General features: G+C 37.9%; 1 protein-coding gene across 2 annotated transcripts; it reads right to left on the minus strand.

The window, feature by feature from the left end:
- Positions 1-530: 530 nt before the first annotated feature.
- LOC105926996 (solute carrier family 2, facilitated glucose transporter member 11) lies at positions 531-17,211 on the minus strand. 2 transcript variants are annotated; one of them, XM_012863572.3, is made up of 13 exons: positions 17,179-17,211; positions 10,602-10,778; positions 10,346-10,459; positions 7,806-7,966; positions 7,573-7,697; positions 5,660-5,789; positions 5,415-5,563; positions 4,930-5,117; positions 4,730-4,840; positions 4,417-4,518; positions 3,201-3,276; positions 2,984-3,111; positions 531-1,164 (listed from the first exon to the last, which is right to left on the minus strand). In XM_012863572.3, the coding sequence occupies exons 1-13, from the start codon at positions 17,179-17,181 to the stop codon at positions 973-975; spliced, it is 1,656 nt and encodes a 551-aa protein (XP_012719026.2). In that variant the 5' UTR covers positions 17,182-17,211; the 3' UTR covers positions 531-972. The 2 variants fall into 2 exon arrangements, with proteins under 2 accessions (XP_012719026.2, XP_035999552.1); XM_036143659.1 differs by having other exon boundaries at positions 10,602-10,775; positions 17,179-17,208.
- Between the last annotated feature and the right edge of the window lie 1,224 nt (positions 17,212-18,435).

Here is an 18,435-nt window from a genome sequence, read left to right on the forward strand (position 1 = left end):
TTGTGCTTGTCCATCTTGAAGGGGGTGACTTATTGGACTATTAACAGCGGACTGTGGGTGGACTGTGGGTGGACTGTGGGTGGACTGTGAGTGGACTGTGGATGGACTGTGCCAGGACCACACCAAAAAGAGCTGCCCCATGAAATCATCTCCTACGAGCCATGAAACAACATCGAGACCAGAGAAGCTGTGAAAGAAGAAATCCGAGGACTGTGATTAATTAATCTCATACGAAATAGAGACACTATGAGAACAGAGCTGGGGGAGTCATGCCATGCAGCTGCACGCTGCTGGTGGTGTTTTTACTTTTGCCCTGCCTTATCAATAAAGTGCTGTGGTGGAACTTGATGAAATGTTCCTTTTTCTTTTGATAAGTAATTCAGGAATCGTTATCATTATTTGCCACAACAACACACATACTATTCCATCTTTCCTCCTAAAGCAGGTATGATCAACACTTCAGGGAATGCTTTAACAGATCACATGCCCACCAACAGGGATTACAAAAACAAAACACCAAGCAGCCACACTGGCATGTAGAACTCTAATCGGTTACAACATTTTTTATTTAATGTGCTTATCTTTGCTTTAAAAATGCAGTACAGAACCCTTTTTAGAAACTTGTACATATCATCTTTTGGCAAAGTAGACACAAAAGTCATTACAGTTCGAGCTTTCAGCAAAAAAAAAAATATAAAAAAGATCCCAAAGATTACAACACATCTTGAAAAGCACCACAGATAGTTTGCATTGTTCATCACCAGGGGTGTCTTCACAATTTTGTCCCCATGACAAAAAAATAAAAAATCTAAATTGTCCCGAATGCTCATGTATATTTAAAATTTTATTTTTTGGGCCCCTATCGCCCCTGTTCATCACGATGTGTTCTGAGCAGACAAGAAACCTTCAATGTTTGTCTGTTTTTAACAGACAAGCAGTCTTTGTTTGCTTTGGTGCTGGACCAGAGCCACATCATAAAGAAGTGGATATAAGTAAAGCTCCTTCTTCATCATACTTGCTCTCTTTACTCCTTCTGGACTGGAACTCTTGCTGGATTTCAACAAAGCTTTTGTTTTTGGTTTCAGGAAGAACGACAATGATATATATCCCTACCGAGAGGCAGACGACAAAGAATACCAGGAAGCAGTAGTGCTGCAACCCAAGCTGTGAAAAAGCAAAGAAAAGTCAGTCCAAACCATTCAACCATTCATAATTGCATTCTTACTTTAAAAAGTAAAAGAATGACTTCTATACTTTTGTCATAAAAACGACACAATCTTCAGGAAACAGGCACCATCATTACAGAAGACATTATAGACAAATACTAGATATATTTCACAGTATTTTTAAGATTTAAATGGTATTTAAAGTAGAATATGTAATTGAAGGATTAAACCATTGATTCTGGCAATTTTGTTAGCTTGTAAAAAAGCAATTTTAAACACTTGCTGAAATAAGAAATAGATGACATAAACCCATCAGTGACTCATATGTCTTGGAGGTTGGGAGGCCTCCATGCCATCACCCTAATCCTTTGCTCCCTCCACTGATCTTCCATGAGAGATTCAGGTCGGGACTGGCAGGGCCCGTGCAAAAATCTTGGTATTATTTAAAGTCAATAGGAACATATTGGTTCAATTAAAAGATTACTTTAAATTTAAATCTAGCAGAAATAAAATCATTTTAGTCTTACTCAACTATGGGTTTCTGGTTTCAGACAGTACAGTGGCTAAACAAGGCTGCCACCATTGATTTCTTTACCTTTACCAAACTCTGCTCTGGAAAATTTCTTATCTCGGGACATTATTGCTCATTATTAAATTTGTAATATAACTGGGTTATAAGCTGGGTTTTCCTGTATTGTCGCTTTTTTGCCACATTATTCAACCTAATAAGGTATCAGCCACTAACTTGAGGCAATATGATTTCATTTTCTATAAGGATAGAGGAGAGAGGGATACTAAAATGGTCATGTTGATACAGACTAGTAGAGAGTGAAAGGAAACTAATCTTTGCAGCGTGGACCTGTGGATTGCCTAGCAAACTCAGTCAATCAACTGGGAGTCAGAAGAAACCACTGCTGGGTCTAATGTGGATAGCCGGGAGAGAGGTTACAAGATATAACCAACAGTTTCCAGCCCAAACACAATAAACCGTCCAAATCTTAACCTTGAACTCATGTTGAAAGTGTAGAACTATTAAACACATAATAAATAAATATGTCATAAGCACTAAAGCAAAGAAAAAAAAAAAACGGCACACAGCCCGGTGCCAGTCCCCCAAAAAATGTTCAATCAGGGAACCAAACGACCAGATAACACAAAGATCAAAGATCAATTATAAACATGAGTCTTAAGTCTAACTTTTATATACATTTTGTCTCTCATTCTCTCACAGAGGTCAAACTGACCTTTTCTTTCACACACAGCTAAGAAATGTTTTTACGTTAATCAGTTGAAGTCCTAACCCCATTCAGGGCGTTTACAGCACTATGAATCATCTGGTTACTGAAAAGTGTTTCATAAATAAACTTGCCTTGCTTTGCTCTACAATCAACAAAGACCTATACCATTTCATAGTGATACTTGATTATGTAATGTTTGACAGATTCTAGCGGAAACCCGTCAAATCTGGCAACACGGATCCAAAGGAGGGACTGGGCTCGGGGCCTGGCTATCCCAGCATGCTCAGCTTAAAAGCAAGAAAACCATCAAGTCAAAAGAAATATATGTATACTACAAAAGTTCAACTTTGTTACTGGGTATCCTGTATACCAACAAACATTTCAGAAATAGATTGTGGGAAAGATTGTAAGACTCAGCACAAAAAGGGCAATTTATCAATGGAAAAAACTGTCTTGGATATTCTGCTCTTCACACTCTGAAAAACGTAAAACTGTGAAATATATCACCTCTCTGTATCATGCGACGCATATTCTGAAAACACTTGTAAAAACCGAGCCAGATGTATTTCGAACACTTACCACAATAAAGGGGAAGAGCAAGCCGATAAAGAAGAAGCTGAGCCAGTTCACCGAGCCTGCGATCATGAATGCTGCCGGCCGAGTGGTTTGTTTGAACATCTCTGTGGTTAAAATGTTCGTCACGCCACCTTCAGAGGAAGACACAACCAAGTAAAAACATGTTGCTTTACTGATTGAGAGAGGGAAATAGGATGCATTAGATGCTCAACCAACTTACCCGGTCCCAAACCAAAGCTTAAGACAAAAGCAAACACACAGGCCACGCTTAAGTATGGAAATATCGGACTGACATCCTGAAGGAAGAGAGATAATCATTGAAAAGATGATTAACAAGCCTGACACTACAATTTAAATCTAGTAGTCAGGCGTTTTATTAAACCCAACATGTTTCATATAGTTTGTCACCTTCATATCAACATTTCCTGGCTGCTATTTGTTTGCTTAATTCTTTGCTTTGCACCTTACACTCCTATAAGCCAGCTTCCATCATGTGTCTCTGGTGACATGTAGAAAGGTATTAGTATTAATCCGAGTTATGTCCTGAAATCCATCGTTCGTAGGAGTTTACTCGTATCCTGTAGCCCATTGTTAGGGCTGAGCGCTTGAGCTGAAGATCAGATTGTGCAAGAAGTTCAGGAAAATTCGGCAAAAATAAAGCACTTTTGTGAAAAGGACGAGGGCAGATTTCCTTAACGCAGATCTTCGGCAACCATTTAATCTAAAAGAGTGTTGCCATGTTAAAACATTTAATCTGTATGTTTCACATCAGACCAAAACTGATTGCGAGGCTATGGGAGATTGGCACAGACTGGAAAGTTCCAGAGTGCTAGTAAAGGTAAAATGAGAACGACTGGAGTCTGGTTGAACTTGTCCCTGTATTTCACTAACACTGGAGATCCCCCCCAAATGATATCAAGGGTGATTAATGTTTAACTATTTCCTGCTATTTACAGTAAAATAGTTATATAAGCATTCTTTCCGGGGATAAGAAGAAACATCTGTTGTGATACGTAACATAAACGGGGACTGTGAAGCGTGTGATGGTTGGGATTCTGTTGAATGAAGACGATATGAAGAAGCAGCTTTGTCTCGTCTCTACTTTTTTTTCCAGTTCTTCCCAAGTTATCTTTCTCCCACAAGGCAGACTTATAAAGCTCATAGTTTATATCACTGCCATCATGCCAGCCAACAGGGCTGGAAAGAAGTAAGAAAAAGAAATCAAACTAAACTAGAATGAGCTCAGACCAGCTGGTCAGCTGGGTGGTGGCGGCTGGTATAATGTGATTAAACTAAGCGCCCACAACTTCATCTGGTCTGCGGTTTAGAAAATATTGTATTTTGTGAAATCCTGTTGTTAAAATCCAAATTGTCTAACCTAATGGTTCGTTTTTTTTTTTTTTTAACTGTCTCTGTCAGTGTGTTAAATGAATTACCTGCAGGGCCAACGTCACTGTGAATAAGATGCAGCAGATGCTCATCAATAAGTATCCTCCTGAGATGAGCACTTTCCTTCCCAGAGACTCAACGAGCATTCCCTAGGAGACACACAGCATGTCACAAGACCAAAAACCGTCTCCCCGCTTTAAATGGCACGTTTTCCCTCTAAAAATCACCCATTCTTCACACAGTATATAACCAATTTATTTGGTGATAGTTGCCTGTCCCCTGCAGCAGGGGACAGGATTTTTTATGTAGCAACCTACTGTATAAATGTCCTTAAATATGCCTTCACAAGCCCATACTTACACATGTTAACGCAGTGAGACATTCACAGGCACCTGTGCCGACGGTAGCGTAAGGTATGTTATCTTCAGCGATCCCAGCTTGTCGGAACAAGTAATCGGCGTAGAAGTACATCTGTGGTCGACACAGACAAGGGCAACTTTTTAAAACTTTCTTCCTGCCAAGTCATTGAGTGGTCACTGCTTCAGGGAGCTCATACGCACAGCGTTGACGCCGTTCAGCTGTTGCGCTGCGTTGAGCACGATGATGGTGATGACCTGCCAGCGTACGCTGCGATCGGCAAAGAGCTCCCAGGGTTTCTTGGCTTTGAAACCGACCAAGTTGTTCTTCTCCCTCTGGATATCCTCCAGCACACTGTCAGAGCCCGCCGCGCCGTGCAGCTGATTCAGGGCTGCAGGCAGAAAAAGAGATCCTCTGTTCACGTTTTCGCTCACATGGTCAAACTACGACAAGCTGAACTTTTTTTAAACGAAAAAAACCAAAACCAAAGGTCAAGCCACAGTTTCTTCACATCGTTATGAAATTATCAGAAGGAGCTCACATGGTTTAACTAACAGCCTCTGGCTGAGAGTTATTTAGCTTTTTAGCTTTCCAGGCAGCACTAAGTGTTATTGGCAGGCCACACATAAAAAGGTCTTTAATTTGGAATTAGAAGCAAAGAAACAGCCCTTGCATTGAACTAGTTTACCTTTTTTACACTTCTCCTCGTCTCCTTTATCAATAAGCAGGAAGCGCGGACTCTCGGGGAACCAGGGCAGCAGCTGGAGCTGCAGTAAAGCTGGGATACACGTGGTGGAGAGCAGGAGGGGCCAGTACTGTTCTCCACCAAGCACTTCTCTGCATCAGCACCCAAAGAGGTTTACATCAGTGTCTTTTCCTCAGCAATGCATTCATTTACAGCAGCAGGTTGAAATTTAAAAATATGACACTTACTTGAGCCCCATCACTTGTCCTGACAGGATGCCACCAGTGAGGAAAATGGACGACCCCGTTCCCATGGCTCCACGTAAAGAAGTTGGTGCTATTTCCCCTAAGAACATGGGCTCAACACACAGAGCAATGCCTGGGAAAATGAGAAGGCAGTCTTACACAAGATTTTCTATAAAGCTTGTTTGTTTCCTTAATTGAATTCAAACTGATTCATTACATACAGTAATAAATTGTTTGTTTAAAGTGTTTGTTTCGGTTATTTTTTATGTTTATGGCTCGCAGCTAAAGAAAAGCCGATATCCAGCTTCATAGAATACTCCAATATTACATCAGCCCAATAAAAACTGTTAGAAAAAAAAAAATCTGCATCTCTGTAAAACTTGTTCTATAAAAAAAATCCTGGTAGTGATTTTGTATTTGTTGAAATGCAGTGGACCATGGCCGATGCCATGGCTCTCCAAATCAGCACTGACTGTAAAACTCTCACACTGGACCATGATTTCCAAATAAAATGCGAACTTTACTTTCATCTGAAAACAACTTTGGACAAATAATGAACAGTCCAACCCTTTTTCCTCTTGGAGAAGATGATATGCTTCTGACATTTGTCTCTGGTTCTGCAGAGGTTTGTTTATGGTATGTGGGAATTATTGTAGCCCATGTCTATGTGTAGAAGCTCATGAAGCAAACTCGTCAATCTTTGCTTAAATATCCTCTTGAATATCCTCACAGCAGTTATCTCTGTTGCTTGTGCCTCTTTTTTTAACTACACTTTTTCCTTCCACTCAACTTTTCTTTAATATGCTTGGATATAGGGTTCCAGCTTCTTTGGCAATGATCTTTTTGTGGCTTAACCTCTTAGTGAAGGGTGTTAGTTGCTGTGTGCTGAACTGGTTGGTCTTCTTCATTATGTGTCCTACATGAAACAACCTTTACATGACATTAGTCATGCAAAAGTAGGTCTGAACAAGTTTGTAGTGCATATACTGTACAATACATAGACATGCATTTCAAAAGGCCAGCACCAGTGCATCCAAAGTCATTTTTGTAATATTCAAAATTTTTAAGAATTGAAATTTGTAATTTTTTTTAGCTGTAAGAGATGATCATCAAAATTAACAAAAAAATGCATGTTTCAATTACATTGCAGTGTCTAATAAATCTATATCATATTCGAGTCTGACTTTTTTTATTCAATTAGTGATATAAATTACTTATTTCTAATTTATTGAGATGAACCCATAAGCCCCTTTGGAACTCAAATTAAACAGAAGTATATGTAGTGAAAAATTTAGGTCAAAGTTTGAGGGGATGATTTCAGCATTTACTCAAACTTTGACTTTGATTTCAGTAAAATATACATGCCATTTGAAAATTTCTATAATTACTAATTTCTATAATTTACCAAAATACTGAACCACCAGGAGAGATAAACTGACGTGCATATCATGAGAAAATAGATACCTGAAATAATTTAATTCACAAGGGAACAAACAAAACAAAACAAAACAAAAAATGTTTTATCCTTTTCCTTCATCTTCACATTTAAGCACTGCTTTATGCTGGTCTTTCACATAAAATCACAATAAAATACATTAAAGTTTGTGTGGTTTACAGGACACAATGGAAAAAACTTCTAGAAGTCTGAATACTATAATGCATCATATTCATACCATATTTATAATGTGTATTGCCTGGGTAAGCCTGTGTGGATTATTTGTTTTTTTTATATGATTTCTTGTAATTTCTTGCTGCAAGCGGACATATCTACAACTGTTGACGAATTATTCTTTTTTGTAATATAAAAAAACATGCTACCATATTAATTTGGACCAGTAGATGAACCCCGTGTTCTGATTTTCCTCCAAATTTCAGGAGTGAAAACTTTAGGTTTGTTCCTAAATTATTGTATTCACCTGCATTTATTCCAATGAGGAGACGTCCAATGATAAGCAACTCAAATGAGCCAGCAGAGGAGCTCAGACCCATCAGTAGAGCAGCAACCAATGAAAAAGCGTTATTGGCCAGTAGTGTCCCTCTCCTGAAGGAAAACACACCACAGAAATCTGTCAGGCTACTTTGCACACACACACAAAAAAAGAAAGAAACGGTTACCACATTTAAACTTAAAAAAATAAAATGATTATACCTTCCCAGCTTCACAGACAAAGTCCCACCAATTGACACTCCTATAAATCCTCCTATGGTGAATATAGACACAATGGTGGACCAGAGCAGTGTGAGCACATCTTTTGAGATCTCTGTTTGATAACGCTGCCTCCAGGTCTGGTTTATGAAGTCTTGCACATACTGAGAATAAGAAAAAAAGTAGCATGACAGTATTAGCAGTTTAAAAGTGTGTGAGAGTGTCATATAGGTTTACGACTTGGTTACACAATCATGGTCAGTAGTATCTTAATTGGCCACACATTCATTGAAAACTGTGGTTTGTATTGAAATTTGTTCAATGATCTAACATTTAAGTGTAAAATAAAGCGAAACAAAAAATAAAAACAACATAAGCAATCTGGCTAACATAGCCTGACCTTTAACTGACATTATAAATGTCTTCATGTTGAAGTGTTTAACCTCAAGGTTTTTAACAATACTTTCATTTTATTTAGGCAGAAGGCAACTTCGTATCTTTTATATATCGTGAACAAAAACTTGCTCTGGAGGGGGCACTTCTGTTGACTAATGAGTTATTCATAGATTTACGTTCATTCGCTACGTTCATTGATAGATGGTTGAACGTAGGACACAGTGGTTTGAAATTGTCTCAACTAAAATAAAAAGCATCTTCTTAATCAGATGTTAGACTATTAGCTCTGCTGGACTTTGCTGCCATTCTTCTTTTGTCTCTGAAGTCTTAAAATAAATGAATAACGGTTTAATTGCGGTTGCATAAGTTAACACTGAATATCTGTTGAAAAATAAAACTGTTGTTATGCGAATCTGAAGTTGAGAAGTTTTTTTTAAAGAAAAGAGAGAGAGAGAGAGAGAGAGAGAGAGAGCGAGAGAGAGAGAGAAATCTTTTGACTTTTCCTCCTAAGAACAGTGATAATCATCTGTGTATTTCATGGTTAGGATTTAGGTCCATAAAGGTCTGTCGTGGCCATGAGCAGAAGGTTAATTTTGTGTCTGGTAAAAAATTTCTGTGTTGATTTGGCAATGATTTTTGAATCATTAACCTGCTGAGAGATCGAATAGCGCCATTTTTGGTTACATTCCTAAAAGAAACCACATCATTTTTTTTTGATTGAAAATGTAGTAATATTTCCAAAAAGTTGTACTTAGAGTTTTTACGGCTTTGGAAATAGAAGCAGACCCAGAGCATCACAGATTCTCCACTTTTAATAAACTTGGACAGGATGTGCTTTTTTGATGAAGATGAACCCATCTACGGTGTTTATTGTGGGAAAGCTCCACTGCTGACTCGTCTGATCATACGAACCATCAGCCATGATCAGATGAGAACATTTCAAAGTTCCATCAGTAGACTCTATATTTATGTTTGTAAAGATAGGAAAGTTTTTTTTAATAGGCATCAAGTTTTTTTAATAGGCATCAAACAAAAACATAACTTTTAGCTGTAATAATAATAATAATAATAATAATAATAATAATAATAATAAACATCTTTCTAGACACCTTTTCCAGAGGTGCCAATTCAATAATCATGGCGACTCATATGCCACGACTTGTCACAAGAAGACCCTGCCTGTGGGCAAAGGCCTGAAAATATTAAAGTTTCCTTCTCTCTACCAATGCAAAACCATTTGGAAACTTGTATCTTGCAAAGTTTTATTGCATAAACTAAATACTGCCTTTGCTTCAATGTTGAAAATGTGTTATAGACCAGGTGTTCCCAAACTTTTCAGCCTGCGACCCCCCACGCCAGAGACTGGCGAGCCCCTTTTGGTGGATGGGATTTTTGTTTTCTTTTTGGGGGAGAAATTATGACAACAAAGTCATAATATTATGAGAATAAAGTGTAAAATTACGAGAATAAAGTAGTATTTTTATAAGAACTCTTACAAAAAAAGTGCAGCCGTTCTCCTGCTTTATAATAAGGAATGTTGAGCATCTTTTAAAGTTATACTTAGGTATCGGTTTCACAAATAAAGAAAATATCAAATCATGTCACGACCCCCAAGAGGTGTTTTGCGACCCCCTTGGGGGGTGCTGACCCCCACATTGGGAACCCCTGCTCTAGGCTACAGTCAAACAGTTGGCTGATAATATACTTTATCAAACAGGAAAGCTATTTTATTTGACAACTTTATTTCTAAAACTGGGTCCGTTGGGGAACAATTCACAGTGTGAAAACTTTAAGTCGCACAGCCGTGCTTATCCTGTGAAATGCGTACAGCCCTCGGACCCTCGGGCACATGAATGTGGCACCACTGGTCTGGTCCAATCTGTACTGGTTCCGTCATGTTGTGGCGAACTTACTGGAATCAATGAATGCAGGGCTTGTTGGAGCGGCTTTTTACAAGCTCCACCACAGCATCAAACATGCGCAGACGCGCGACAAATGGTCACAAGCGTTAAATCGACTTAAAACAATTAACATCAAACTAAATCCAACGCTCTCCCCAGCTAGTGAAGGCAAATGAGTGATTCTGCAGAATAACACCCAACACCAGATCACCGCGGCTCTGCGCAGTTTCAGCGAGAAACGCTTACCTTAGTGGGCGCGTTGATGACAGAAATATTATATCCGCACTGAAATGTGCCTCCTATGCATGTCGCAAACATCACCAGCAGGAGGAATTTGTTTGGAAATTGGAAACAGAAAAACTGCAGACAGAAAAAAACCCAAAAAAAACAAAACAAAAAAAAAACAAGCCTGTCATTAGGATCAAAAAGCTTCTTATAGGAAAGTTAGACTTACCGCATCAAGATTGTTCAGCTTATATTCTAAAGTCACATCGCCGCATACCTTTATCCCTTTTCGCTTTTTGCCTTCTTTGGTGAGCAGAGGCTCGTATTCGCTCATATAATCTTCTGGCATTTCGTCCCTTTCTGGGTTTCCTAAAGGTTGGCGCTCAGGATGTCCTCGGTGTGAGCGCTGGCTCGCTGCATTGACTTGGGACGGAAGAACTTCAGGCTGCTGCTGCTGAGGATGATGATGATGATGATGATGATACAACTGATGTGATGTAATCAACTTCCGCTTGGAGCTGAAGAATCAGCCGCATTTTCTGGCTATCTTGAGGTTAATTTGGTAACGAAATTATAACATCCCCCTGCCTAGCCCCCCCCCCCCCCCCCTTACCCCTAGGGCTACTTAAGCAAAGGCGTATTCCCAGTCTTGGAATGGGGGGGGGGGGGGGGGGGGGGGGGTCGTGAAACATCAAGTTTGGAGTCGTGAGATCATCTCTGGAAATCAAATACAAATTGCAGCGGTCCAAAATAACCATACTTTGGTCAAAACCTTTTACAAGCGATTAATAAAAAATGTCAGAAGTGGATAAGAGCTGTTCCATCAGCGTATAGGAGACCGTTGTTTTTGTGACTACGAGGTGCAGTGAACAATGCAATGAATGTATACTTTGCCATGTTTAGGGTTACATTTTTTGTACATTTCAGGATCATTGGTTATTTCATCCATCCATCCATCCATCCATCCATTTGCCAAACTGCTTAATCCCTCATGGGGTCGCGGGGTTGCTGGTGCCTATCTCCAGCATTCACTGGACGAGAGGGTACACCCTGAACAGGTCTCATTGGTTATTTGAAAAAAAAAAAAAAAAAAAAAAAAAAAAAAAAAAAAAAAAAAAAAAAACAGGCAGCTGACAAAAGCAGACAATAAATTACAATTGCTGAATTTATCACATTTTTCCTGCGGCTCAGTTTCACTTGCCACACCAAGTTGCTCTCTGATCAGTGGAATTAAGAAATCACTAAAATGGAACCTCTCTGACAACAGGAAGTAGGCTGAAAGTTCCTAAAAAGCAACATCATGCCCCAATTTAAAGAAATTAAGCTAACTGTGCTCTCTTTCATCCTCTTGAACCAAAAGGTGGCTCAGAGTCTTTCTGCTAAACTGTATGTTTTTTTTTTTTTTTTTTTACCTGGGCACAGCCACCTATGGAGCTGGTCTGCCACTACCCTCTCTGGCAAAGAAGGTTCAGTTTGTCTGTATTCTTTTTGTGTCTCTGCTCTGTCTTCTCTAACTCCAGTCAGTCGTGGCAGATGGCCGTTTACACTGAGCCTGGTTCTGGTTCTGCTGGAGGGTTTTCTTCCTGTTAAAGGAGAGTTTTCCTCTCCACTGCTGCTACATGCTGCAAAGTCGATGACACAATGCAAGCGATTGTCCACTATAGCAAAGTCCCTTTGAGATACTATTGCATCACATTAAATAGAACATTCATGCTTGAAAACCTGCCATTGTGGCTGAATTAAACAATTCTGCCAAGAAAAGCTGGCCATAATTACTTAAAAGACTCATTGCCTGTTATCACAAATGCTTAATGGCAGGCAACGGAAGAACAACCCTTTGTCAGGTTCAGAAGGCAATTTATTTTTCACATAGGATCAAGCTGGCTTTTATATAATTTTTTTTTAAATGAGTGAAATCATCATCTCAAAAAGGCAGACTGCCGCACATTTCAGTTTTCCCTAACTAAGACCAACAAGCACATCACAAAGGTTTTATAGTTAAATAAAATAATCAAGACTTGACAATTATGACAATTATATACAGCATAGACTACTATGCTGTATCTTTACATATCGATTAATACATGAAATCATCATTTGAAAACAGCATTTACTGTTTTCAAATTATTTACTCTAATTATCATTGTCTAATATTCAAGTTTGTTTAACGACAGACAGTTAAGTGTGGGGGAAAAAAAGAAAAGAAAGGGGGGTTATCTGTAAAGGGGCAAATATTTTTCACAGGACTGACTTTAAAAGTCCGTTAGAATATAAAAAGTGAGACAGCCAACTCCAATCTACTTCAACCAACAATATCTGAAGAAGTTTCTACTGTTTAGCCTGCTAAGAAAGTACTTCTGGTAACTCTGAACCCTGAGACTTCACCGAGTACAACAATGTATTTACCAGCGTTTATAGGGTAAAATCCTATTAGATCTGCGGCTACTCAATTAAGTTTAGATAACAACATCAGATGCTTCTTTAACCCCAACTGAAGTAGAATAATTTAGTTACTTGGAAAAACCAAGAACACTAAACATGCCATCACATTCCCCCATGCTTCACACTTTCAGAAGTAGACAAGGTTGTGATAGTATAGCTTGGAGCATGAATACTTTTACTGAATAAATGAACAGACGGACTGGGACTGCACTATTCTTCACACATCTTGTTAGTTTCTGAAAGAAAAAAAAAAACTACCAAAGTATTTATCGTAATTATGCATCATTACACGTTTTTATGATGAAACTTTAAAGACAATTTTGTATCAGTTCAGTTTTGTTGATATTTCTTACCAGGAAATACCAGGAAAAATATATAAAAAAATTTGAGACTCAGTAGAATTAGACTTTCTTCTGAAGCTCCCTTTTTTCTATTAAAACAAAAAAACACAGATTGCTTCAAAACTAAGGGTAAACAATGATAAGGGCCATTCAAAGATGGCACCTAGAACATGGATGGACACAGAAATGGTTTTAAATTCTTTCTGGAGACTATTGTCATGTTGTGGCTAAAAGTTTACAACACTACTGTCACAACATGGTGAGGGTCTCTATAACATTTAGAGTCTGCTTATGTGAATTAATTACAATCGACTAGAAGATCATGTATGAGGTCTGACACTAGTGCTGGACGAGAAGTCCTGGCTCACATTCTCTGCTTCATTTAATCCCTGCCCTCCAGAGGTCCCAACCGACCATGTAGGCCAGTACAATTCATCCCACCAAAACCTGCTCTGGCTTTACTTTGTGCACTGGTGTGCCGTCCTTTTGAAACAGGAAGGTGTCATCCCTAAATTGGTCCCACAAAGTTTAGAGAATGAAATTGTCCAAAGATTTCTTGGTTTGCTGCAACATTAGGAGTTCCTTAAAGGAGCAATTAGCGATTTCTCACCAGAAGGCGAAGCTGCCTCCTCTGCTCTCCCCCAAAGGATAATTGGAGGTACTAGTAGACTGTATATAAAACATTAAAATGTTTTATACAGTAAATCTGTATAAATCTGATACAGTAAATCTCAGTGTAATTTACTGCAATTTTCAAGCTGTATGCAAACGAAATTTCGTTCTGTACGCACTCTGCATACAAAATGACAAATAAAGTTGTCTAAGTCTAAAATGTTGATATCCAGATGGTCATGCAGCTGTTCAGTAAAGGAAATAATGGCGTTGAAGCAAACATAACTTATTCTTCAGACCACCCAAGAAAAGGAGGTGGTGTAGCTTTATTTGTTAGATCCTGCCTTAAAGTCCAGATCCTCGTTTCTAAATCTCTTCCTAAGCAGTTTGAACTTTCAGCTTTGAAGATTGACTTGTGTGGCAGACAGCTTTTAGCTGTTGTTGCTTGTTACAGACCTCCTTCAGCCATTGTTGACAGTTTCTCCTAATTCTCCTATTTTTGTCTGATTAAAATGTTCAAGAACTCATCCTGGCATGTGATTTTAATTGAGACTGGTTTACTGTTTCCCTGTTAGAAGGTTTTAAAACACACCGTCTTGCTTTTGATGTTTCTCAAATTATTGACAGTGCTACTAAACCTAAATCCAAATATCTTGACAAATATTTTCCATATTTTCATCCTCAATGCAATTCTTGCAAATGATCTAAGTGATCATTGTCCAGTTGGTGCAGTTAGAAACACTAAAATCCTCCGTTTTGAGCCTGTTGTTGTCTAAAAAAGAACTATGAAGCATTTTAGAGAACAAGCTTTTCTTCATGGTATATTTCATTACAAATGGAAGTGCATTTATCTGTTTGATTAATATATTTTTCCTGGGACTATTTGTTTGATATTTTTACTGTAACTATTTTATTGACAAATGTGCTCTGTTTCATCAGCTAAGAGTTAAGGGTTGAGTCAGTTCCTGGTTCAACACTGAATTAGCAGGTCTCCTGCACAGGAGAAATCAGCTCCGGGAAGTCACAAAGGAAAAATGATTGTGAAGTTTATGGGTTACATTTCCCTCAATTAAAAAATCTCCTGGCTGCTGCCTTAACGAAAGTAAAACAAGATTATTGTAAAATGCATCAATAACCTAAAGAAATTATGGCAAGCTGTTAAGACTCTCATTGCCCAGGGTTTCCCTTGTCATTAACTATATTATATAATTTACTTCAGTGCAAGGTAGCATCGTGTCTCAGTGACCTTCCTGCCTCTGGTAGATTACTGTGATGTTTATTATAATGCACCTGCCACCTCTCTGCATTAGATGCTGTCTATCATGGAGAATTACGGTTCATACCAGCGTCTCTCACACCTCACTGTTCTTTATATTCCTTTAAATTTCAAATGGCCATCATCATCAATCCATAAACTCATGCATTGGTACATTTTCATCTTTGAAGCTGTCTATTCCTGTGTTATTTATCCAGTTATATGTCATTTAGTCCAGCAAAAGACTTAGTTCCCAGGACTTTATCACTTTCAGTGCTCCAATAGTACGAACAGGACTTGGAAAAGAGGCATTTTCTTACTCTGTCCTATCAACTTGGAGCATTCTACAAGAGGATATGAAAATATCCACGTTGATTCCTCTGGGAGAATTTAAGCTTATATTCAGAAATATAAAAGAAAACTTGCCATGAAACTTGCTCTTGTTTATAGGTTATATTTTATTGTCTTATTTAATATGAATCAAATCCTTTGAGTGTTTGTTTTGTTATTGTGTTTGTAAATATGTTTTTGTTTTACCAAAACTGGTCTCTCTTGTAAGTTATATCTTCCCAGATAGCAAAAGATGTTAATTCAATGTGGAATTAGGGTCAAAAAGATTAATTTTTGGTTAAGGTCGACGATTGATGGTGGATCAACCAATCATCCAGTTCTAGTCAATGTTGAAAAGATGTCATTGAATGTTGTTTTGAAGACAAATTTTAATGATCGAAAAGCCAACGTCACAGTGTGCATGCTATGTGTTGCACCCCTTCCTCCTCCTGAGAGCATTTTGTTTTGAAGTTAAATTCAGTCTTTAGAAATGTTACACAAGAACTTAACACCTATTGTTTTTTGTTATACTTTACAGAGTGAAATGAGGTAAAGACACGCCTAGAAACCAAACATATTCCAAGAAAACAAAATAAACTAAGTGAAAAACCAGTTGTTTTGTTTAACTGTTATTCGATATATATATATATATATATATATATATATATATATATATATATATATATATATATATTAATGGGTATAATGTGTTCTGCTCTTTGGCTACTTGAGCAAAATTCTAGTCTGCAAGTACAATGCTGTATTGGCATCTATCATCCGATATCCGATCTGGGTATCGGATCTCGCATTTCTAGTTGAAAACCTTACTCTGATGCAACATGTAAGCCACCAACCACTTTATGTTTAAATGTCAGGCTTTAACATGGTTTCAATATTTCTGCCTAACCACATTTCCACCTTGATTTGCTTATATTTTGCCATCTGGTTTGGATCTCATTGAGATAAGCTTAATACATTAAGGATCAATGGAACAAAATAAAAATAAACCGCGAGAAACACAAACATCTTTAATGCGTAACATATTTTTATGTTTTAAATTTTTTTTAATCATCAGCCCCATCAGGTGTGTCTAAAAAACTCTTTTTTAGACACACCTAAAGAAATGGCAAGATAAGAAACATTGTGGCAGCGACCTTAGCAGTGTACCAGAGAAAACTGATGACATGCACAAAGTTTCAACCTCAGCCTGCTTTGTTCATTTCTCTATATCCCAACGTTAGGCTTCACAGCATCAGTTTTGGTTGTCTTCCTGTGTGTAAATAATAAACTAAAGGTACAAAAGCTTCAGCCTGTCAATAAAAAATTCCCTCAAGTGTTCACCCCACCCTACATTCTTTGAAGCAAAGTGAAGTCAACAGGGGAGTGCAGGTATTTCTTGTCAAAATGACATACAACTGAGCTCAGTTACGAAATGCAACAGCATAATCGGAGACACAGGGAAAAATATCTCCATAAAATCAGAATATTTTTTTGTAAAAAGATGAAATCTATAAAGCTCATTAGAAATATATGTACATCGATGGGCTTCAGCATTTATCTGCATGATCAATAAAAAAGACTTGAAATCATTCTCTTGTTATTTTACTTTTGCTTGCACCCTACCACCTGCTTAATATTCAGAAAACAGCCAAAACTGTTGGATGTTTCTAAAAATCAGTCAGTGAGACGAAGCGGATGGGTTCTTCTGTATTCCCCAGTTGTCCCTTTAACATTTTTCTTAAACTGTCCGGTTTAAAGTTCATGATGCGACATTGTTTTTCAAATACTGCAACCCCTACACGACTTAGTGTTATTTTCCCTTATTATTGTCTAGCTGTGATTATTCAATTAGTCGTTGCATTGCTAATACTCACCATTGTGTTTTCCACCAGGTAGAACAGGTGTTTTGGGAGTGGTCAGCCTAAAACTTCCTGAGTTGCTGTCGAATGCTTTCACTGGGTCGAACCAAGTGAGTGAGAGGGTGGGCCTGTTTTTGTTCTGTCTTGTTTGTTTTTTCTCCAGATCCAAAATTCTGCAGCCAGAGTCCTGATGAAAACTAAATCCACTGAACCTGAATCCAGAATAACATTTCCAGTATACTTTCTTCTTAAACACGAGGTTAAGCTCTATTGTACAAATGACATCTGCCTCGCTCTCTGGCTGGAGGTTTACTGATGGGTCAAGAGATCTTTAAGTTGTCCGGCTCTTTCCTTGTCATAATGTTGTGTTTTATTTTTGCATTTGTGTTCTCTGCTGTGAGTTTTTTTATGTCTTGAGAAATCTTTTTTTGTGTTAAAATTTTTATTAGGAGGAAGAAAGACATTACAAACATAATTTAAACTGTAAATGACAAGGAATGCCATATCAAACATACATATATATGAATAGTAAAATAGTAAAAGGTATACAATTTAACTCCTGTGGGTTTATTTTTTTTTTTATCCTTCGTTACAAAACTGAACAGGATACGATTTGTGTACAAAACTTAATGTCTTGAGAAATCTTGAAGTGTTTTCATCTTTAGTTACTGTTTCACTTTTCTAATGATAGTTCCTGTCTTAAATTGGTAGGGTCCTGATTTCACTCGGATCATCATGAGATTATGGTCTGTTTGTGTCATTATCCCTTGGACTGTGAGTTTATCAAGTCATTCTGGTTTTCAGTGTTTGTTATTTTTACATTTCTGTTTATTAAATAGCCCTGGGTGATAATTCTATTGTTCAAACACTAGTAAAGTATTTAAGGGATACACAACTAGCTTATTTTTTAGTGTAAGTCAGACTAAAGATTTTATATTTAGAGGACTACACCTCAGTCAGGCAGATGATGGTAACAGAGATATTGTAAACTGTCAATAAAATGTATAAAAGAAGAAGGCAGTGCCAGATTATTGAAAGCCTTGTGTTGGTAGAAAGCCAGGGGTCCTTGCATGCCTGTTTGTCTGATCACGACCTAGATTCCCCTGACTCACCTTGCCCTCAGTGGATATCTCGCTGGTTTGTGATATATATATCTATATCTATCTATATAGATATAGATATATATACACACATACATACATATACCCAGGCAGTGTATAAATAAATCTATTTTCTCCACTTCTAGAGACTCCAAGTACAAAAAGAAGTATT

Source organism: Fundulus heteroclitus, chromosome 12, assembly GCF_011125445.2.
Source record: "Fundulus heteroclitus isolate FHET01 chromosome 12, MU-UCD_Fhet_4.1, whole genome shotgun sequence".
Lineage (NCBI taxonomy): Eukaryota > Metazoa > Chordata > Actinopteri > Cyprinodontiformes > Fundulidae > Fundulus > Fundulus heteroclitus.